Here is a 24129-nt window from a genome sequence, read left to right as displayed (position 1 = left end):
ATAAATGTGTCACCAGCCTTACATGCTTCCTTTGGTAGTGATTCTAAACCATTTATCATCATAAAAAATGGCTCATGTCATCCTTCATGATATTAAAAGTTGCTCCAGGACTTTAGTAATGAAACAATGTGCCTGCCAGACCTATGGAGAAGCTGAGCACACACAGCGTTTCCCTCACAGCTAGTCGTCAGTCATCTCTTGCTCTTTCAACATAACCAAAGTTTTTCAGACCATGTCTCTGGAAGTATTTGGAAACCAGCCAGCAATATTTTCTTGCCTTGTCTTTATTCCCTCTGTTCCAAAATTTGCAGGTGCCACTGTCTTGAGACTTAGGAATTCTTAAGTCTAATCAACATTTCTCAAACAGATTGAATGATTTTCCTGAAATTTTCCCTGGAGTTGCATTGGAGAGACTCAATAGGGCCATCCTAATCCTATGATAGGAGGATTTGACTCACATAGTGATTGGCATCTGGCCTGGGCTATCTAACCAAACATCTGGCTTACTAGGACATATAGTTATTTGTATGTATTTGATTTATAGTCCAAACCATACCAGTGGCTTAGGGTAGATCATAATTTTGTGTAAGTATATGGATCCCTGACCCTCAAGGGCTTGCACCTTGAGTGAATATTGCTGGTGATAACCCTGCTCTGGGTGGTTAATGCTTATTTGGGCCATGGCATGCTAATGGTAGCAAAGGCCTCCTATAAATATCACAAGATAGGAAGCCTGGTTGGTTTTCCCTCAGTACTAGAGAAGTTCAAGCTTAGCCTGAGGCATGAATTGGTCTTCCCTCAGAAGCTGATCTAGTGTCATACTAGAGTCAAATCTCTGCCCAGCATAAATCTTCTGTTCTCTCTAGATAGGTCTTTCAAAGACAGCTGTACTGTTGTGAGCAAAGGGGCCACTTGTCACCAAGCGTATATTGTATATATATTAAATCAATCTAGTATGGAGAATATCTATTAGTTATGTAGGTTTTTCTAGAAAAAAATTGAGTGGTAGAAACTGCCAATAACCTAAGACAGCTGGGATCTAATTTAGCATGTTTGACTTATATTTAGTAAACAAACTAAACACGTACACCATGCTAATTTTACAAGCTATATAAATATCTCAAGTGTTTTGTTTAACAACCAAAAGCTTTTAAATTTAAATGTTGGATTGCAAATTCAAAGGTATAGTTGGAAATTACTTTCTTTAGTATACTTTTAAATATTTAGAAGAATTCAGTAATAGACACTTCTTTACATTGATTACATTTATGAAAACATGAAGGCACTGAAACCTTAACATGTTACGTTTAGGATGTCCAAGATTGATGCATTGATATTTATTATGTATAGTTACTTGCAAAAAAGTTAATTGCAACTTTGAAGTTGCCTAGTTTAATTGGTATACTATCCATTCATTATGTTACTAAGGGTGCAGTCCTATGGGTTGCGCTCCTGATAGATGGAAGGATCCAAGTTTGGAACCCTCCACCTATCCTATGTACTGCTAGCAAGAGCCAGGCAGGAAGAGTGGAGGACAGAGGCAATTTCAACTCTACTACTCCAGTTAAAATGCACAAAGCAGCTAGACAGGCCTCTGAGCCCTTCTAGCTGACTTACCTTTTGGTGGGTGGGGAGGGGACTGGAAAGCCCATAGGATATTGCATATCTCAGCCTCTCCCCTCCCCGTCCACCAACACACACCTTTTTCTCCCTCTCCAGCTTCTATGACAAGGTTGCAGTTGCGAACTCATAAGAAAAGCTTTCTGCAGCAGCTGGAAGGGGGTAGGGGAGGGAAGATCCATGATCAGATCTCCTCCTTTGCGCTTGTAGTTCTGTCTATGGGCATGGAGAAGGTGATCCACAGTTTCCTACAGTGTCCCAGACACTGTCTAAGGGTCATAGGATTGCTCTCTAATTTTATGAAACGAATTGTTAGAAATTGAACATTTCCAGCAGACAAAATATAGTAATGGAAAACTTTTCATTATGAAAAATGTCCACCCTGTATCACTTACATCCGGTAAGGTAAACAGCCAGCATCTAAAGCCAAAATCACCCCCTAAAAGGCCTCCTCGACAGTTTTAATTAAATCAGCATAATTTTTCAGCAAGAGTTATCAGATCCCTTTATTTCAAGCTGTAGCTGTTAGGACACTGGAATACTCTTACTTTATAACACCCCAGCTCCGCAACACTATATAGAGCAGCCAGCCATAGGCATACAGTACCCCATAATTTTTATCTGGAAACTTCAGTGTCTTGGTTAGATCCATATTGGCTTTCTATAGCATCGACTGTGGTATCCTTCTGGATCTTTTATCTGGGTTGGACAATGTAGGCACAGTGTTATGGTGGCTCCGGTCCTTCCTGGATGCATGATCTCAGAAGGGTGGTGCTTGGAGACTTCTGTTCCATCCCATGGCCATTGGCTTGCAGAATGCTGCAAGGTTCCATCTGATTACCTGTTTTTCAACATCTACATGAAACTGCTAGGAAAAGTCATCTGGAGGTTTGGGCTAAAATGCCATCAATATGCAGATGAGAGTCAGTGCTACCACTTATTTCCATCTAATGATTTAAGGGAGGCTGCTGAACTCCTGAACCAATGTCTGGAGGTGGTCTTGAGATGGATGAGGGCAAACAAGCTGAGACTTAATCCAGACAAGACAGAAGTATTGTGGGTAGGGAATCTGAGTAATCTGGACAGAGGATTATATCTGGTCCTAGATGGGATTGCACTCCCCCTGAAGGACCATGTGTGGAGTTTGGGTGTGCTCCTGGATTTGGCATGAACTGGAGAAACTCAGGTGGTGACAATGCTGAGAAGTACTATTTACTAGCTTAGGCTGGTACACCAGTTGCCACCCTATCTGGAAAGGGAAGATCTTGCCTCAGAAATTCATGAGATCATCAACAGAGGCCCTTCTCACGTGCCCATTATCAAGGGCAGTTAGGCTGGTGAGTACAGGGGAGAGGGCCTTTTCAGTGCTGTCCCTGCACCTCTGGAATCAACTACCATCAGGGTTTATCAGAACCTTTCCTTGCAGATATTAACAAAAGCTCTGAAGGCCCACCTGTTTTTGCTGGCCTCCCCATAGTTTCTTGGGGTGCTGGCTTTATTGGTAATTTCTGATTCCATTTTTTATTGTCAATCTGTATTTTATTGATTTTTACTGAATATGTCCTTATTGATTTTTATCGTTTCCACTTTGTATGATTTTTTATCTTGTTCGCCACCTTGACAGGGTTCCATTCTTAAAGGTGGCCTAAAAATAATTTTAAATAAATATTAGGCATCCAGTTCTGTCTTCAAGACCAGCACAGACCTTTACTAGGCCAACTCAACAAGTTGCATGATGTGGCCCTACTCTAGATACATTTTGGTGCCTAAGGCAGAAAATCCAAACAGAACCTCTTGTGGTGTCAAAATATACACTGGTACCCTATATATATTTACTAGGGAGTAAATCCATTTTAACCTAATGGTTTTTCTCCTGAGGAAAAAATGCATAGGATTCTGCTGTATGGCTGTAATCCTATGCACGCTTATTGGAACAAGTTCAGTTGAAGCCAGAGACTTCTGTATAAAGATGGATAGGACTGGGCTCCACATTATGTTGTTGCCCTTTAACTGTGCCCCTTCCTCACCCTAAGTCTGATGCTGCCTCACCCCGTGACTGCTGGATGTGTTGTTCATCACAAACAATTTATCCTGCAATGTAGTGTGCTCCAACACAGGATGCTGCCTGCTGTATAATATGGCAACAGAAGACAGACAAGGACACTGTATTATGGGAATGAGCCAGTCTTTGGAGAAATTAGTAGGCTCATATGGTTAGGGCTGCCAAATCCAATCCCTATGAAGAGCACCTTCAAGAGTTATATAGAAAGCAATGTTCTAGTGATCACAGCTTTTGGTAATACTGATTGATTCCAGATAAGGCTTTTATCATGTCATAGTTCTCCCTGGCTTACAGAAATTTTGCAGGGGTCCAGGCAACACTATCTTCCACTTGTAATCCTCCTGTGTTCCCTCCATTTCTTTCATCTTTTTCCTTACCACAGAAAATCAGTTGAGGAAAACAACAGAATAACTGCACAATACCTTCTGAGTGCCATTGTGCAGGTGAGCAGTAGCGCTAGAAGCCCTCTCTCTGGAAGCACCCACTATTGCACTTGGTGTTATTCTGACTGTAAAAAGTACAGGAACCCTCTCACCGTTTACTCCTGTCAATGTGTCATGATTTTATTATTTGTTTACCAGAATCAGAAAAAAAAAACCATCTACCTAATCCAGCATTCTGGTCACAGTGGCCAACCAGCTGCCTGTGGGAACTCTGCAAGTAGAGAGCACGAGTGAAATAAACATCACGCTACTCGTGTTCCCCAGTGACAGGCACACAGCATTACAACACCGTCACAGCAACGACCCTTTGGGTAATCTGATAATATTGATCTGCAACCTCCCGAGTTTAAACGGACCCTGATCCGATTTCGGCTTCATCCTCACTGCTTAAAAGTGTTAACGTCCATAGCTTTTGATCTAGTTGTAAATTAAACAACAATAGTAATTATCCACCACAGGAGAGAAGGAATCCGAAATGTTTTCATTTTCAGTGCTAAGGTAAAAAAAAAAAAAAGTAGATAATATGGCAATAGTATAATAATAAAAATGGTGATATATAAAGCTTTCCCCCGTAAGCGCTTCTTCCTCTAGCCCGGCTCATTATTTCCAATACGAACACAAATATTAGATAATAGCGTCATCAGCATTGGACACTTCCTCTTTCCCTCAGCGTCTGACCTTAACGCAAAATCCGCTTGGCAACAGGACTCCTTTCCTCAATGATTTCCTGAAGGTACTGACTGGATCTGAACTATAACTACGTGAAAACCGTTGCACTGGGGGAGGGGGGGGATGTTGAGGGAAATGAAGTAAAAGACACACCGATCTCTTTAACTATTCCGGCGGATGGATCTGCGTATTGTTCTTACAAATAGCGTCCGTTCCGTAAACCGCCACGGGACTACTTTCGCGACGGGGAGCGCTAATTCGATCTGCTGTCGCGACGCTGACGAAACGAAGGCGACGTGAGTGATTGGCAGCGCATGTATCCTATGAGACGGTAAAAGCGAGGAAGGAGCTCGCACGGATTGGCCCGTGGCACGCCATGAACGTGACGTGAGAGGCGGGATGCAGGACGGTGTTGGCCCCAGACTAATACTCGATCTTGGGCCCTGTCAAAGGCGGAGGTGGTGTTCGTAAAGACCTTAGGTGAGTACGAGTGAGGAGGTTTGGGGGGAACCGTGGCAGAGGGTGGGTCCCGGAGTGTGCCGCGGGAATAGCAAAAATGGATGGGTAGAAGGAAAGGCTGATCCGGGCGGCCCACCCCCGCCGGTCGTAATCGGCGGTTGTGGAGTGAGAAGCATCGAGAGCGCTACGCTTTCCCCGCGGGGGGTGGGGGCAGATGGGCCTCGAGATGGGAGCGGGCGGCTCTTTCCTCCTCTGGGCCGATCCTCTTAATCCCGAGTGGATGAAACCGAAAGGCGAAGAAGCGGCTCCGTCTCGACGCCCGGGCCTTCCTTACAGACAAGGGGAGGAATTGTCGGTCTCCTTCCCTCACACGCGTGCAAGGAAGCGATGTGTAGCCCCCACCCCCCCGGTGAGATAGCTACAGGGGCCCCAGCACGTAGGCACAGCCAGGCTCTCCTACCACGAGGGGGATGCTGACAAGTTCCCACGCTTCCCCGTGTTAGATACACCTCCCCTTCTCCCCGCGAGGCAGGCCTCTCCCAAATGTAAACAAAACAGGCCTGTACAAAAGCGCATGTGCCCTGGCACTGAGGTATCTTTCTCTTCGCTCTTCCCTGAGCTTATTGGCCTGCTAGGACTGGCATGTATCCCTGCCCAAGGATAAAACAGCACTGTTGAAGGAAATGTAATTCAAACCCCAATGGCAGGGTACAACCTGACCGAAGAAAGATGTCCCCTCAAAATGCACCTCTCAGCATGCAATTGCTGGCATTGGTGCCCTGTTCTCTGCTTCCCTCTATAGCCATCACCAAACAGCTTCAGTATTGAAGAGTGGGGTGTCTAGCAAACAGCGGCATTGGCAGTACAGTCTGGTACTTGCGCTTTGGCGGGGCAGCTTTACATTGTGGCAGATAATGTTCTGTAAATCCAAATCTGAGATGGATATTTAGGAGTAAGAAGGTGTTGAATAAAACATAGCAAAGGGTGGAGGATTTCCTGTTTTCTTATTCCCAAGGTAGTTAGGCCTTCGCTTTTAATGGTGTTTAAGAAAACAAAACACAATATCTTGGTTGATGTTCAATGCTCTTTATTATGCTTTCATTGTTCTGGGGAGGCCTCTTATTTATATCGTTGATTGTATTATTTTTTCTGGTTTAGATGTGACAAGTACAATTGTGAACAAGAGCCATGGCATCTGAACTAGAAAACCTAAATCCAAGTGCTAGAATAATGACATTCCACCCAACTATGGAAGAGTTCAAAAACTTCAGCCGTTACATTGCATACATAGAGTCCCAAGGAGCTCATCGAGCTGGTCTGGCAAAGGTAAGAAAGGCTGCAGAAGTGTTTACATACTCACCAATATTAAATATGGTTCAGAAAAATATAGTGTACCTGGTAGAGGAGCACAGCATGGTGTTAATGAGCAATGTATTATGCCTTAGAGGATATCTTATGAAAAGGAACTTTTTTACACAGTTACAGTAGCTGATGATAAGGAAATATTGTTTCTCTCATTATGAATAAGTCTTAGTGCTCATCGCTGATGAAAATCCTGGAATTCTGGATTAGAAATAGAAGAATGTTGCACATTCTTCTATTTTCATGATGACTACCACTAACCTGGTTTGTATGACATGACAGTCTACCATGGCTTAATTTACCTACAAGGGCTGTTGCGTCACGCTTGGCACCATTTTTGCATGCCACCTGCAGGTGTCCAGCTTGCTGTGACTTGTTGTAAACCCAGGTGGCGGGGTTCAACATGGCGGCCAGCACATGCTGGGGTGCCTTCAGGGTTAACCCATGATAGCTTGTCATGATGTGCAAACTGGCCCATGTAAGATGAAGCTTACATACTTTTCTTGGATTGAGATATGAGGGAGGTGAAAGAGTCTGTTAAAAATTATTTCTCTAGTGTGTGCTAGTAAGAGAGGTGATCCCTGCCCCCCACTGGAGCAGATCTTTAGGGTAGGGAGGGAGCTGCAGGTGGGGGATTGCCCCCCTCCTGGTTCCGTTGATGGATTCCACCCTCAGTATGAAAACAGTCCTTGAAAAATAGTTGTGTGCACAAATTTTAATAACCAGTTCACTGAAGAAGTATTGAGGTGGGGATTTATCTTTGCGAGTAGTTTCTTAGAAATAGGATGCTGATCCCTAAACATTGCACACTGGGAACTGGTCAGTGCTGGTCTTCTTTCTGTCTTTCTAGTAGAACAGACGACATTATGGGCAGTTATGTTAGCACTACCAGAGGAGCCATTTTGGCACTAAAGCACTGAACCAGATACATGGGAGTGCTCCCAAGCAGGTGCAACCTGATGCTGAATCCTTAACTTCTCATGCTAGATGTTTTTATATAAATATTAAGTTATGGTCAGCAATGTGGATAGCATTGTATATGAACAGACTAGTCTTATGTGATACTCAAGAATACCCTTGATAGTATATGTGTTTATATCTGTAGAGCCTGATTATCAGAAGTACTATGTACCCAGAACTTGAAGTTGTTGGGAACCTGAGGTACTTAATTAGTTTTCTGCCCCTGTGGAATGTATCCTATTCTGCATCCTCGCCAATAATTACTAATGTGAAGAATTAAAGTGAATTGTTTTCTGGTATGGCACAATGCCCTTAAAGAGATCTCTCCTGCTCTCACACTTGTAGTTTAATCTTGCAGTTTCAGTGTTTGTAGCTTTACTTTTACAAAGTAATTAATATATTGCAGTATAATGCCAATGAGAACTGTATTACTCCTGGGAAAATTTCTCTTGAAATTATTTTTCTGGGGCCACTTCCTTTAGATTCTATTTACTTTTCAGATTTTCTGAGCCTTTGCCATGTTTTTGTCCTGAACATTCTAGGTTGTTCCTCCTAAGGAATGGAAACCACGCAGATGGTATGATGATATCGATGATCTGAGCATTCCTGCTCCCATTCAGCAACTTGTCACTGGCCAGTCAGGCCTCTTCACGCAGTATAACATCCAGAAGAAAGCTATGACAGTTCGGGAGTTCAGGAGGATAGCAAATAGTGATAAGTAAGAAAAGTATTAAACAGCTGCTCTACGAGATTGATATTCACATAGCTTCTGTTTATTTCCCTTTGTGTTGTTAAATAGACTATTTATTTATTTATTTATTCATTCATTCATTCATTTCATTTCTATACCGCCCAATAGCCAAAGCTCTCTGGGCGGTTCACAAACCATATAATACTTATATGTATAAGAGCAGCCTTTCATATCCTGGTGCCCTCTAGATGTTTCGAACTACAATTCCCAGCATTTCTGTCCATGCTGGCTGGGCCTGATGGAATTGAAGTCAAAAAGATCTAGAAGGCACCAGGTTGGGGAAAGCTGAGTTAGAGTAAACTGTTTTTTGGAAAGTATGCCCATATTGCCCTGCTTAAAGGGTTTGTTTCAGCTTGCCATAAGAAGGATGTAAAGGATGTCTCATGGTCTCTGAGGGAAGCTCAAGAAAAAATGAAACAATTAAAATAGGTGGCATCCTTCTAAAGCAGGGGTGGGCAACACACAGTCCGTGGGCTGCATACATCCCCCTGGCCATTTTTATGGTCCCTCACTGCTGTGGCAGCAGCAAAAAAAGAGCTGTTTCAAAGCAAAATCACCCCTTTTCTCCACCATTGCACTGCCAAATTTTGGCAGCAAACCACTGTTTTATCCTTCTAAAGGGAGCTATTTTGCTGCTTTCACCCCACTGTACTGCTGAATTTCAGCAGCAAGTTCAGGGGTGGGACTGGGGGGGTGTATGTGACACCCCCCACCTCAACAATTTCCCACCCCTGCTCTAAAGCCTAATGAATGTTTTGAATTATAGAGGGTTCGCTATGTAGTTAGGCTCTAGTAAGATAAAATTACCTGCAACCTAAAATCCAAAGATTACAGTATAGTGAGTTTCTTTATTACATTTATAACCACCTTTCCTCCAAGAAGCTGAATACACAGTGTATTCCTCCTCCTTCTCCTCTCTGTTTTATCCTCACAACAACCCTATGAGGTAGATTAGGCTGAGAGTAGGTGACTGGCCCAGAGTCACCTGGTGAGCTTCATGGCTGAGTGGGGACTAGAACTCGGAATTCCCAAGTCCCAGTCCAAAACATGTATAGTTTTTAGAAAGGTATTTTAGATTGAAGTAGTCAGTGGAATATAAGACAGTAATACAATATTTTAGATTTGAACTAATTCAATAGTTTTAGGAGTACAGGCAAGGTTCTCTATTCTGGGCAACTGTTGTGCAATGTATAGTCCAACATCCATTTTAGAATTTAATTTGCTGGGAATTCTAGTTTCTGTTTCTTACACCTCATGAATGCAGAGAAGCTTCCGTGTGTATGGTCTGCCCCTTCATTTCAATAGAAAGAACAGATATCCATGCACAAAGGAATGGGTCATTCCCAAGGAACTGATTTGGAGTCCATTTCTGTGACCCCTAGATGCTGTCTTTACCCTTGCTAACCTCCCTGAATACACTTCTGTTCGTTCTCTCTCTCTCTCTCTCTCTCTCTCTCTCTCTCTTAAATATTACAACTAGAATAACTCAGACAAAATTATTCAGTTGATCAACATCTTTCTGGGTGAAAGCAAATCCAGAAAGATTAATTCTGGATGAATTCTCAAGATAGGTAAATCGATTTTTGGTATAGAACTTGAACATGATTGCAACAGTGTACAGTCATTCTTACTAAAAGTATTAAAGGAAACAGCAATTGAATCCTTGACTCCTTAATTGTGAATGTTTGTACTTAACCATCTTCCTTTATAACCTTTTAACTGTCTATGGTGCTTATGTAATTGTTTTTGAATATTGGCCCTTTTTTGTGATAACTCTGTGGGATGGGTTAGAGAACAGAGAAAAGTGAGTCAGGAAGTTGTTTATAAAAATAAACTTGCTTTGCTTTAGGTACTGCACACCTCGGTATACTGATTTTGAAGACCTTGAACGCAAGTACTGGAAGAACCTCACATTTAATGCTCCAATCTATGGTGCAGATGTTAATGGCACGCTGTATGACAAGGTAAAGAGGAAGACACATGTGTAGTTGCTTCCTGGCTTGGGTGGGGTTTAACTTGCTTTCAGTGCTGATGGCAAACTATCTGCCTTTTTGCTAAGCATCAGATGTTGTTAAAGTTCCTGTCTTGCCTATTGTCTCCTGAAATATGTTTTCTAGAAGATTTGCAGCATTGCCCTAGAAACTGTCATTTATACCCAAGACTGTATACGACTTCTCTTCCCCCACATCAATTAGTAATACAACGTATAGCTCTTTATACAAACATCACCCCAAATAATTGTAAAACACAAGTGTTTTAAGTAGTCAGAAGGTGTTCTTATAGGTAATATAAAAGAAGTGATACCTGGTTACTCAGTTTGTTTTATGTATAGATGGGGAATTGCATGTTTTGTTGATAAGATGAAGACTCTTTGCAATTAGGTGGTATAACCGAATACGACTAATTGAGATGTCTTAATATTACCATTTACAGGCAATGATACTGCTCAGTAACTTTCTTCTGAGTGTCATTTACTTCAGTCCAATCTGCTGAAAACCCTTCTAAATACAGTTATATCTGTCCCCACTGCTAAAATTAGAAACCAGGTAGAGGATAGTAGTAATATAAAACTAATGAAATAAAGGCCTGGTTTTTTTTTTGTTAAAGCCATGGTGAGGTTGGAAGTAGCAGAGCTGATACATATGCCAGTAGTAACTGTTTTAAATGTTCTGAAGCAGAGTGTGGTGAGGTGATGAGTGATCATAACTGCTGTCGTATTAGTTGGTTGCTGTTATTGTTTGACTGGCTTCATTTCTTCAGCATATAGAGGAGTGGAATATTGGCCATCTGAATACAATTCTGGATATAGTGGAGAATGAAAGTGGTATTACCATTGAGGGGGTAAATACACCTTATCTCTACTTTGGTATGTGGAAAACTTCCTTTGCCTGGCACACTGAGGACATGGACCTCTACAGCATCAACTACCTGCATTTTGGGGAACCCAAGTCATGGTGAGATCTCCTCCATTATACTTTATTTAAGCTTTCACAGTGCAGAAAAATGTAGTATTTTGCCTGTCTTTAGTTTTGTATTTCATTAATTACCTAATAAGACAGCATTGTTGTCTTATGGGTTGTTGTTAAACCGTGGGTTGTTGTTGAAACATGGGTTGTCGTGTTGTCTGGACCTAGCCACAATAACAAACCATGGTTTGTTAACCACAAACAACTCAATTTACAGCCCACAAACAAACCATGGGTTATCTGAATGGGTTGATTGCAGTTAACAAACCATGGTTTGTTAGCACAGCAGGGTTCAGACAAAATGACAACCCATGGTTCAACGACAACCCATACTCAACCTTGAGTGTGGATTATCGGGTTGTGTGAACCCACTCACTGTGTTAAGTCTGAAACTCATAAAAGCCCCAAGCTCTTCTATGATTTTTCCTTAATGTTTTTGTGACGATAGGTATTCCATTCCTCCAGAGCATGGGAAACGTCTGGAACGCCTCGCTAAAGGTAACCATCCCTTTCTGTCGTAATGGATGTATATAGTTAATTGTTGCTGAACAGCAATAGGAGCTACTTTCACCGTAACGCTACCATGGCAGTAGCCCTAGTCCAGTGTTATGAATATACTGACAGGGAGAGGGAGCTGTTTTCAGGTGGGGGAAAAAATACTCTTCTGATGCAGCAACTTGTTCCAGTTCTCATACAGTTCAACTGACAGGTCAGTGGAGTGGTGAAATTTACTAGACCAGATCACAAGCACGTACTGATTGAACCCGTTTCATTAATTCTTAAGAGCGGTAATCTTTGAAATATGATTGGATATTGCTGCTAAGATATTAGCCAATCACTGCCTCCTTTTCTTTTTTAAGAAAAAAGAATATGGGTATGGGTACAGATATGGACAAACACTTGTCCTTTCCTATGCCTTAAAAGAAAGGTTAAAAATCCTCAAAACTAGCTCCTCAGCTTGGAGTTGGAAGAGGAAGTACTACTGATCAGCACTATCCAGTAGGTGCCTGCAATAACATGTATGCACACATATTGCAGCAGGGGTGGTTGCACTACATGAAGCTAATTTTGGCTTTGCCAAGTAGTGCTTGAATTATTACAAAAACTGAAAAATCATTTTGACCAGAGACCATGGGGACCATGTAGCTCAGTGGTAGAGCACATATTTTGCATAACAAAGCTCCAGACTCAAACCCCAGCACCTCCACTTAAATGATCTTAAATGAGCAAGACTAAGAAAGATATTTTCTGAGACCTTTTAGAGCTGCTGTACATAGGCTTCCTCTTCAAATGAGAGTGGGAGTCAAGTTCTTTGTGGTGGTACAGCATACATTTTGTTAGAATCCAGAAAGGAAATATTTGGTTTTATTTATGCAATCATACTTTGGGGTAGGGGGACAACTCACTTTAAAAATAATGCTTGATTGACATCATTTCAGGATGGATTGATTTAAATCAAGATGATTTAAACTGTAATTTAAATCAAGAAAAAGGTTGATTTCAATCAAGTTTCCCATTGAAACTTTTTTCCTATATTTCCTGAAGAATGGTGCAAATCTAGCCACTAAACCATGTTAATTTACTAAACAGAGTATTATTTACACTGTTTCATTCTTACAAGAAAGCTTTGCATCTCTTTGTCTCATGGTATATGCTTTGCATGTTCTCCATTTTTATCTATAGAGGGTTTAAAAAAAACAACAACCCCACATAGGATTTCCCTTATAACCATTACCCATGACAGTTTGAGATTAACAGCGCAGTCCTATACATGTTTACACTGTATTGAGTTCCGTTGAGTTCAATAGGGCTTACTCCCAGGCAAGGGTTATAGGATTGCAGCCGAAGTATAGTAATACAGGAAGATTCACACAGGACATTTTTGCCATCTTTTTCTTTCCAGTGTTGCTCCTTTCTGTGTTGCTGTGCCTTGGCCCAGCTTTGCCCTCACAAAAACTAAACAAGAAACAAAAATGAAATGCCCATGACTGATAGGTCAAAGGAAAGCTTGATAGTTACTGGGCAAACTAAAACAGTTTATTTCCATCAGGTGGAAGTGAAATGGTTATATTTGGGTAGAGTGTAAATATTCATATTTGAGAAATGATCAGCTTGGTGCTTAATTTGGATAGAATAGTCTCCTTTAACACAATGTAGACCCCTTCCTGTGGAATTCCCTGCCTTTAGAGATCAGGCACGCGCCAACATTGTGTTCCTTCTGGCGCCTCCTGAAGACGTTGTTATTTCAAGAGGCTTTCCTTACGAGACCAGCCGTGGTTTATTAAATTCCACCTTATTGGGATTTGTCGTCTTAAATTTTTTTAACTCTTTTAACCTGCTGTTTTATTCTTTTACCTTGTTGTTCACTACTCCGAAATCTTCTGATGTGGAGCAGTATATAAATATTGTAAACAAATAAATAAATGTATCTGGTAGAGGTGTTGATTCAGTTCAGAGATTAAGGGTGCAGTCCTATGGACTGTGCCCTCACTGCTTAGACGCCCCTGAATTTGGAGGCTTCCGAGATTCCTATGCCCTGCCAGGCTGAAGTGGAAGGAGCAGTGGAGGCGATCCTTGCTTCCCCATCCAATCTCCTATATTTTCACTAGACAGGCTTTTCAGCCTGTCTAGTGAGGGTGCTTTGGAGGGGGAGGGAAGGAGGCTGGGAAATGGCCTTCCCATTGGTGGGAAGGGAAGGAGACAGGAGAGGCCAGGATACGAAGAATATTTATACTCTACCCAAATATAAGCATTTCACTTCCACCTGATGAAAGTAAACTGTTCTAGTTTGCCCAGTAACTATCAAATTTTGCTTTGACCTATCAGTCATGGGCATTTCGGGGGGTTTCCCTCCTTAGTTTTTGTAAGGGCAAGACTGTGAACCTTTAATTCAGCTGTGTATTATATTTATACAGAAGCAGCAACATACTGAACAACTCTTTTCTTAAACAGGGTTCTTTCCTGGAAGTGCCCAGAGCTGTGAAGCTTTCCTCCGTCACAAGATGACCCTGATCTCTCCATCAATATTGAAGAAATATGGAATTCCATTTGATAAGGTGAGGAAGCAGCATTGGCATTGCTACAACTTTAGAGCAAATCTATGAAGTAACAGCAAGCGTTATAAGACTGTAAGATTGGGATTTTAGACACGCATACCAGAAGATATAATATGTTCTATTTTAATCACTGTTAATTTCTTAAAGTCCTTTGGCTTATGTAGACAAAACTGCCGCAGCAACACACAAGAGGGAAGAAGCTATAGATGTTAAGGGAGCCCAACATTTGCGGATGCCAAGCAACATTTTAGAGGGGAAAAGACCTAAAGGGAGAAGCCCCCAAAATAGCCAAAAGAGGACCAAGTGTGCTCAGTGCCCACAGATTGCTGACAGAAAAGAAAAAAAAAAACCTGAAAACCAGGTGGGAGAGGTAACAAAATAGAGTGGCTGGGAAAGGAAGATAGTGGAAGAGACACATAGTTATTAAAAATGTAGAGAACCATCTCATTGTCTGCACAGGTAATTTCCTGTTTCACACTGAGATTTTTTTTTTAAAAAGTCTTTAGGGCTGGAAATAAGAGCTGCCCATAGAAATTAAATGGAGATTCCAAGATTTCAGTATAGTTGGACTGGGCAAGTGCATTTACCCTACTCCCTCCCGAAACAGCCCAATGTGGACTTGAATTGCTCATTCTGCACCCACTGCTGACACACTATCTGGGGGTTGGACAGAAAACTGGAGAGGGTGGACATGAATGGAGTGGCTGGAACCCTGGACAGAAGTACTCCACACTGCAGGTTGTTACAGGGCCCAACTTATCTCTTATGACACCAATTAACATTTTGATATATCGCTGGCTTTCTAGTTTCCAGAAAAGTGCAAGCTGCTTTAAACTTACCAGGAAAGGTAGTTCTCTTTGCAAGTGAATTCTGAGGTGTATAGTTCAATGCCCTGCATGTGGCTGATATATGTAGCAAATTTGTTTTGATTTGTGTCTAGTTAGCATAACTTGCCTGTCATAATAGTTCGGCATACTTCTCTTTTTTGATGTCATTTTGCAGTTTCCAGTTGAAATAGAAAAGTCAGTTTTACAATGTTAGAAGATGATGTGAAGTCACAGCTCACACATGGTTTGTTTAAACATTTGTTTACAAATGTATGCGTGGTCAAACAAAATTTAATTAAAATCTATATTGCACCTCACTTTTATCTGGCCAATCTGAAATATGCCAGATTAAGTTCCACTTGCAGAAGTTGAGTCTCCTAGAACTTTGTGAACAGTGCAGGTAAATTTACTCAACCTTTGACAACTTATCAAATGTTGCCAATCTTCATTAGACTGTGATTCATTTAATCTCCACTCTAAGTTTTTAACTGCTTGTGTGTTTCTAGTTTGATTGTTTATGCCAAGGTCCATTCTCGGGTTGCATTTTTTTTTTTTTGCTTGTTGGGATATATGATAGGATATATTTTTACTAGATAATTCTTCTAGCAAGCTGAGTAAAAGAGCCATGCTATTTCCAGCGCCATGCAATGATAATTATGAGTTTTAGAGGTAGTATGAACTATGGAAATCCAATTAGGTTTATTCTCTTTCAGGTGACCCAAGAAGCCGGGGAATTCATGATAACCTTTCCTTATGGATACCATGCTGGTTTTAATCATGGCTTCAACTGTGCTGAATCTACTAATTTTGCCACACTCCGGTGGATTGAGTATGGAAAGCAGTCTATTCTAGTATGTGTCAAATTGCTTGCGTCCTATATATTTAGAAAACAGTGTTTCAGTTCTGTGTCTAGCACCTTGATAATTTGGGGTGATCTGAGATCTAGAAAGCAGTATTTTTATAATTTTTATTGATAACTATGGGCTGTAAAGTTGAATTGGTCATTTTAATCTCCAGGTTGGAAGCCCATAAAAATTGTGGTGAGGTTTAGTGCAAATAAAGTCTCTGGATTCAAACTTTTCTTTGGAAATGAGGGGAGGACTTCATCCGAGCCCTATGAGCCACTATGCAGGTCTATTGCTCATTGACTTATGTTGAAGTGTCAGCATTAAGCAGGTGTAAAGCTTTAGTTCGGGACAAAAGTAACGTGTAAAACATAGTCTTCCAAATACGCACACATCTTGCTTTACTATGTAAAGTGCAATGTTTGTAAAACAGAAATATGGAGTGGTATCCTGCTATGTTAACCCGTGAACACAAATTATGTTGTGCTAGTGTAAGGGACCTCTATACTGTCATTCGTGTTCGCTGGTGGTGCGATAGAGGTCCCTTACACTAGCACAACATAATCTGCATTGACAGGTTGCTACAGTAAGATACTGCCCATGGTAATGAGGCTTACTGAAGTTCCCAGTACACTTCCCAGAAACTGACTTCTGTTGGGTTTCTAAAAATATTTATATTCTTACATCCTGCTCTTTCTTCAGGTTCCCAGTGTTCTTCCATCTAAGGGTCTGATCAGTTCCATGCCTTTATTTGAATCAAACGGCACTTAGCTTCAGTAGTGCAGCAGCTTCAGATGATCACAGGCCATTAACAGGGTCACTGTTTTATTTAATCACTATTCCTTTTAAAATATTTTAAAAATGCAAGCCCACAACAGGTCTTGTACTTGTGATCTGTAGAATGTCAGGCAGGGGTTAAGCTTGTGCACTACCACCCAGTGCCCCCCAAATACATTTGCATTTTTTAAGTAGAGACCTCTAGCTTTGTTACCCTCTCCCTTTTTGCGAAGGATTACTCTTCAGTCTCTAATCTTTGTACCTGCTATTAATTCTGACTGGGGATGGTATGATCTGGAATTCTTGGAGGATTGTAGGAACAGAAGGCATGGCAGCAGAGTAAAGTAAAGCTGCATTGAAATGGAAACATGTGGCCTCAACTGATTTGTTGTTCCATGCAGTGTTCATGCCGAAAGGACATGGTCAAAATCTCCATGGATGTCTTTGTGAGGAAATACCAGCCAGATCGCTACAAGCTCTGGAAAGCAGGAAAAGATGTGACAGTCATTGACCATACCCTTCCAACACCAGAGGCAGCTGAGTTCTTCAAGGGAGAGCTTCTCCAGAAAGTTAAAAATGAGAAGCAATGTCCTGAGGAAACTGAACCAGAGGAAGAATGCAAAGGAGATGAAGATATGGAGAAGAGAAGGTATGCATGAATGTTTTTATTCACAGAAATGGTGACTTGACTAGGGCAGGAACTGGATGCACCCCTTTTAATCAGTTGCGTCTGAGCAGTTCCTCCTGCATTCCATCTTAAGACTGCTACTACTTGCAAGATTTGGGGGCATGATACTGTTTTGTTTAGCATCCAGCTTGAAGAAGAGCATTGAATACTCATAACACAGGTTCATGCCTTTGACATTTTGATCCTAATAAAGGTATTACCATTTTTTAAAAAAAAAAATGAAGACCCTCCCTCTCCTAGGGACAGAATGATTTGATCCAGAGTGACAGTCAACCTGCTTGGAACAATACCATCAGCAAATATTATTTGAAGTTTTCCAGCTCCCAGTAGGCTGCTGAGTATGTCAATGAACACGGAAAATGTAAGCAGTGTGGGGGAGGCTAACTTGTGCTATTTAGCCAGACTGTTCTCCCAAAATATTAGTATCATAGGCTGGTGAGAGAGTACTTCAAAAGAAAATGTGAGTTGCTTTATACATCTTACTAGATTAAGCTGTGAATTACAGCCTTCTGGTTTGATGTAAGGCTGTATTCGTGATGGCTACTCCATCAATATATAATAGGTAAATGTATATCATTTGAATCTTCTACTTAAAATGGAGATTTACAGCTGAGGAAATGCTGCAAAATTTATTCCAAGCCTTGATGTCAATGAAATCCCATCCCCTGGGTCACCCTGTGGCAGAGAGTGGGGCAAGTGAGTGTCTTTCAGTTGTTTTTCCTCAGAGGTGTTAGGTTCTGTCCATGGTGATGCATGTGTCACTTTCGGAGCTGTACCTCTGGCTTCTGAAATTCTACAGGAAGGTCATAAACCAGCTAGTCATAATAGATAGAAACCTGATGTGCTGGCTTGAGTTCTGTTTAACTTATAAGAGTTGTTTCTTGCAGTGTGCCCAAGCACCGCATTGGAACCAAGCGACACCGGGTCTGCTTGGAGGTTCCTCACGAGGTGAGCCAAAGTGAGGCCTTTCCCAAGGAAGAGCTGGGTCCAGTGCAGTTTGAGATGGAAGTGGCAGAGTCTCCAGTTGGACCAGCTAGAGAACCTGTACCACAAGGTGACCAACTTGCACCCCCAGGTAACTACTTCAGGGTCTTGCGCCATTGCACAGCTCCCTCAGTGTGGGCCATGACTAGGGGTGTATGGAACTCACCTTTCCGAGTCCATTGGGGGGTCCGCAGCGGGGGGAGGCGATCCGGTCTCCCCCCCTGGAATCTGCAGCGAGTCCGTGGAGCCACCGGTCAGGTCCATCTGCTGCCGGACTGCTGGTCTTCGGACGCAAATGGCATCCAGCATAGCGGATGCCATTTGCATCTCTGCCTTTTGCTGTGATAGGCTACGTAAAGATTTATGTAGCTCTTTGCTGTGATAGGCTATGTAAAGATTTACATAGCCTATCATGGCAAAAGGCAGGGACACAAATGGGGTCCACTACGCCAGACGCCATTTGTATCCGAAGACAGGCAGCAGCGGATAGGACAGGCAGGAGCGGATGGCTGGCAGCAGGTATGGTCCAGCTGTTGCGGATTCCCCCAGATGGCGGAGGTAGGTCTTTTGTTCCGCTGCGGGCTCCGGGTGTGTGGGGGGGGGGCGGATTCTTAGAATCCAGCCTCATTGGCGTCCGTGGCGGAATTCTTTGGCATCCCTAGCCATGACACTGGAACTTTATTCACACTGTTACTGTTAGGTGTCACAACTCACACTAGATTGAAAAGGGATATTTCAATCTATTTCAGCATTAGGAGTAGAAAATTGGCAAAAATGCCTTCTGAGTACAAAAGATGCTTAAGGAAGCTGGGGAAAATGCAGAGAAGCTAGATGGATTCTTTGCAGCAATGTCCACCTTAGTTATTCAGATTCTGGCAAGCTAGTAAAAGATTTTAGAGCAGTGAATACAGTGAGCCCCATGATCAGGAGGTGTTCTCCCCAATGTTGTGAAAGAATCTGTATGGAATTGCAGAACTAACAACTGTGGCAATGATAGGCAGCCTATCATTGAAATTGAGAGAAGGTAGCTAAATGTATTTACTTATGTCCTACTTTTATATCCTGTTCCACATCTAAACAAATTCTAGCGTGGCGAACAATAAAAGATAGAAGAAATAAAACACCATATTAAAGGTTTTTAAAAACAGAATACTAATAAAAACCAGTGCTTAAAAGACTTGCAATAATTTGGGAACATGTTTTGGGGTGTGCAAGTAGAGGAGATAGAACATTAAAAAACCATGGGGGTAGGGAGCCAAACATCCTGCAAGCAGAGAATTCAAAATTGGCAACAAGAACTCTGAAAACCAGGTAAATATTTAAGCATTGGTGTACATACTTTGAAATTGGGGGAGGAGGCTGAACTACAGTGTTTTATCAGGGATTGAAGTCATGGAAAGCAATTTGGGTTACTGGAGCAGTGCTTACATAAATAGACTGGACCACATGGTGGTTCAACTGTGGAAGCCCTAGTCGAATCTGTCTACTTGTTAAGCTTTAACAAACAGTCCGTTTTACTTGAGCGACAATTGCTAATGAGTACTTTAAACATTGTTTTCGATCCAGAATATGCAGATTCCTCAGAAGTAAAATTTGAAGAACTGAAAAATGTCAAACTGGATGAGGAGGAGGAAGAGCCAGAAGCAGCTGTTCTGGATCTTTCCATTTCACATTCTGTGACTTCAGCCTTGACCCCCTCTGCCATGAAGCAGAGCTCAGGCTCCAGTCTCCAGTCTGGCTCTCCACTGTGTTCGGGTTCTTCAGATTCTGAATCCCCTGACCTCCCCCGGCAGGCTCTTGAGCAAGCCGAGGTCCTCACGGTACACAGTTATGCTAAAGAAGAAGCCAGTAGCATGGACAACGAGCACCCCTCTGGGAAGAAAGCCAGTGCTACAGCCGGTGTGAATGCACAGGAGCTTGCAAAAGTAATGGAAAGATTAGGATACAGGGCGGGGGCGGGCAGTGCACGAAAGAACTGTCTTTCCATAGCAGATGCTAAAGGCAGATTTTAATTATCAGTAATGTCGAAATAGGATGGGCTACATGACAGACAATTGTCTTGGTCTTCAGACAGATCTTTTTTAATGCAATGTACTGTCAGCCTGATCCTCAGAGTGATTTGCTAGTGCAAACATGAATTAGATATTAAACTGATGTGAATTTTACAGGGGTATGTGTTAGGACTGCTTTTTTTGCCTTGGGTTCCAAGTAACTGAGTACTTGATGCTCAGAAGTATTAACATCTCTGCTTTCTAAAATATGAGTACTTTTCAGAATACAAGTCTTGCATGTCGTGGAGCTTAAACAATAAAATGAGCAGGCTATTTTCATTTGCAGATTCTATCCAGTAGCTTGGTACAGCAAAGGCATCTTATCCAAAAACAACTTATAGATTTCAACTCTTTGCTCTCTTCCTGCTAGCTTCAGTTTTGAGAAATAATTTTTGTTAAATCTGTCTATTCTGTACTGGTCCTGTTCTTTATAATGTTATGGCTACTGACCTATGTCTGTCTTGCCCAGATGGCGAAAGAGTACATAAGATCAGTTAAAGATCGTAAGAAGTCAAAAGGGCGTCGTCAGCCCTTGAGCAAACTCCCTCGTCATCACCCGCTACTGGTTAAAGATGGTCTCAGTGATGATGGTAAGTTTTGTGCCTTGGTAGTGAAGGTGGCAGTGCTAAGTGTCGAGTAGTATAATTAAAATTATTCACTGTCAACTTTGTCAACCTTGAGATTTTCCCCTTTTATGAAACCAATTACCTAGGGAGGTAGTGGGCTTTCCCACACTGGAGGCATTCAAGATGAGGCTGGACAGCCATTTGTCGGGGATGCTCTGACTTGGGTTTCTGCATTGAGCAGGGGGTTGGACTAGATGGTCTTGTAGGCCCCTTCCAACCCTACTATTTTATGATTCTATGATTCTGTGTTATAGTAACCAAAAGAGCATCTATCTACATTATTCCCATGTTACCTTGCTTCACTCTCTTCTGAAACATTTTGATTCCTAATTCCTGGGAAGATGCAACCGTTGGCTAGTTGAACTTGAGTTACTTTGGGATTGAATTGTCAGCCACCAGGTTAGGGCCTAGTTCAGCGCTTTGGTTCCAAAGGCAAAGAGCACATGTTCTGTATCTATTTTAAAACAGTTGTATCACTTTCAAGTTACTGGTCCCAGAAATTGAATAAGCTGAGAGCCACTATGTTAAACCCTCCACTTTTGCACAACCTGTGTAAGAACCATATTTGTAATTGTTGCTAATAAAGCAAACTCCCAGCAGGTGGATATTGTTGAGCTGTCATTGGGACAGAGTCGTCTCAGTCAGTGGCAGTTGTGAAGTGTGTCAAATTGCTAATGGTCTTCCCAGTACTCTAGACCTATTATTTTCTTGACTGGCTGAAAGAAAAGCCAAAGGCTTGTAAGTTTCGACTGACCTTAGTGTTTCTTATTGCAGAGATGTCAGAACAGCTGGCACCCGAAGAAGAAACGGAGGAGACGGAAGCATGGGCAAAGCCCCTCAGCCAGCTGTGGCAGAATCGCCCTCCAAACTTCGAGGCAGAAAAGGAATATAACACCACCATGGGTCAGCAGGCCCCCTACTGTGCAGTCTGTATGCTCTTCCAAACCTACCAGGTGAGAAGGTTAAATCCTCTTTACAGGCCTTTGTATTGCAGGAGCACTGAGGAAATGTGGTCCATCAGGACTGCAACACTAGTAGTACTACTTCAGTTCTATAATTGGCATCTGTCAGTAGCTAAATTGTTTTGCTCCCAGTGTATCTTCATTGTAAGTGACGCTAGTGGTATAACATTATGAGCTCTGTGTTTCTGTGTTTATAAACTGACTTCTGACTGCATTTGACAGACTTACATCTTTGAATGTCTTGGTCCTCCAAATTCTGTAATTTTTATTATGCAAGTGACCACTTTCAGTTGCTTTTTCACAAGGTGTGTGCACAACTAAGAAACTCAATTATATGCATGGAGACAAATGCATGTGTGTTCTTTCTCATGCACATCTGTCATGTGTCTGTTGCAAGAAATCTTTTTTTCTGTCTTCTAACAGGCAAAGCAACATGGGGGTACTGGGGGATTGATGGCCACCTTGTTAGTTTAAAACAATGGATGGCATCTATTCTAGACCACAGTTGATTGGACATCACATAGTTCTTGGAGGCGTTTTCATAAAAGTGCATGCGAGACTAATGTATTGTGCAAGTTCCTTTTTAATAAAAGTTTAATGTATTCATAGTTTACAGCTCCCAATAATCCCCTCAAAAAGAGCTATTTGAAAAGATTTGGAGTGTCTTGCATCATTTGTTAATCTCCGTTCTCTTGAACTTTGTATTGGTGGCGTAGCTAGTGTGGTTCGTCTTTTTACTTAAGCAAAGAGAAGCTCATGAATCCCTCCCTTTTCACTCTCTTGCAAGTGCTTGCTTCCACAAATTGCATTTCTTTTGAAAACTTCACAGCTGTGGGATGTGGCTCTCAAGTTGCGGTAGGCTGTATCCTGCAACTGCTAGAGTCAGGCTCCTCTCACCACCATAGTCCCTTTAACTTCTTTGAACCAAATTTGCAACTTATAATAAAACCCTCATCACCAGGCTGATGTGGCCAAAAATATAAACTGAATAGGCTCTGTGGTAGAGTTGCAAGATTATAGATAAAACTGAGGCCTAATCTAGCCTGCATCCTATTTTGACGTATGACCTCCTGTTTAAATTGTTAAAATGATACTATAACGTTCTGCACTTTAATCTGACAGCAGGTTGGCTTACTGATTATTTATCTGGCATTTTCCGTCTTTCGCCTTTTCCAGTAGGATATTCTACCAACCCTAAGTCTGAATTTTCACTAATCCTGTCATTGGCTATGTCATCACACCTGATTAAGACATAGCAGTGTAAAACAACAACTTCTGCGGTGTTTTGCTTGGATCATGACAATACCCAAAAGTGCATATGTCTTTTTAATAGCTGCACTTCCTTCCTAAGTTGCACTTTTTTCCTGTAAAATACACCTTTTCTCCTTGGCAGGCAGATTGTGGAGGCCAGAGCTCACAGGAAATTCAAGGTGCTGCTGATGGAAAGATGAGAACTAAACCCCTGATTCCTGAGATGTGCTTTACTACCACTGGTTGCAGCACAGATGTCAGCCTCTCCACCCCTTACTTAGAGGAAGATGGCACCAGCCTTCTGATCACCTGCAAGCACTGTCAGGTCCGCGTACATGCGAGTGAGTACAATGTATCCTGGTCCTGGCTAACCATTTACCATGTATTCTGATATTACATACTGCCTTTCCATTTTCCCATACTTTAAAAGGGGGAAAGGTGAATATGTTGCAGCTCACAGCTGCTTGCTTTTGTAATCAGGGAAGAGCACAGAGAGATTGGGGAACTGTATTCTGGGAACTACCATAACTTGCACCGAGAATAAAACAATCAAGGGAGTGGAATGCCTTGTATAACATGAGTTAACTGGAAACTTATCAGGAAATCTCTAATCTGTGTACATAGTAGAAATAAAGCATATCAAAGAAATGAAGATGCAGCAGATGTAAAACACATACAAAAATACTTTTTACACCACACACAGTTCAGCTTTGAAATGCTACCACTGGAAAACTTGATGGCCAGTAGTGTAAGAGTTCAGAAGAAAACAA

The 24129-nt window shown here is 41.8% G+C and overlaps 1 protein-coding gene and 1 long non-coding RNA gene across 3 annotated transcripts in view; one reads left to right on the top strand and one right to left on the bottom strand.

Moving 5' to 3' along the window:
- The window catches only part of LOC146348287 (uncharacterized), an 80347-nt gene extending 75484 nt beyond the window's left edge, over window positions 1-4863 (bottom strand). For both annotated transcript variants that reach the window (XR_014790587.1, XR_014790588.1), the window contains exon 1: window positions 4804-4863. This is a non-coding gene — a long non-coding RNA (uncharacterized LOC146348287). The remainder of the gene's footprint in view (window positions 1-4803) is intronic.
- A 302-nt stretch (window positions 4864-5165) lies between these two features.
- KDM4A (lysine demethylase 4A) overlaps window positions 5166-24129 on the top strand; it is a 31073-nt gene continuing 12109 nt past the window's right edge. Inside the window, exons 1-14 of the mRNA XM_084852782.1 lie at window positions 5166-5274; window positions 6412-6579; window positions 8118-8293; window positions 10176-10290; window positions 11087-11280; window positions 11741-11790; window positions 14245-14348; window positions 15889-16026; window positions 17199-17446; window positions 18373-18560; window positions 20036-20394; window positions 20990-21110; window positions 21921-22099; window positions 23502-23700. Of these exons, the coding sequence (XP_084708908.1) occupies window positions 6442-6579; window positions 8118-8293; window positions 10176-10290; window positions 11087-11280; window positions 11741-11790; window positions 14245-14348; window positions 15889-16026; window positions 17199-17446; window positions 18373-18560; window positions 20036-20394; window positions 20990-21110; window positions 21921-22099; window positions 23502-23700 (2209 nt within the window). The 5' untranslated portion in view covers window positions 5166-5274; window positions 6412-6441. The remainder of the gene's footprint in view (window positions 5275-6411; window positions 6580-8117; window positions 8294-10175; window positions 10291-11086; window positions 11281-11740; window positions 11791-14244; window positions 14349-15888; window positions 16027-17198; window positions 17447-18372; window positions 18561-20035; window positions 20395-20989; window positions 21111-21920; window positions 22100-23501; window positions 23701-24129) is intronic.

Source organism: Heloderma suspectum, chromosome 4 (genome assembly GCF_057233095.1).
Source record: "Heloderma suspectum isolate Gila_16-S chromosome 4, 16-S_ref, whole genome shotgun sequence".
In the NCBI taxonomy this organism is placed as follows: domain Eukaryota; kingdom Metazoa; phylum Chordata; class Lepidosauria; order Squamata; family Helodermatidae; genus Heloderma; species Heloderma suspectum.
This window is presented reverse-complemented; position numbering and strand designations above follow the sequence as displayed.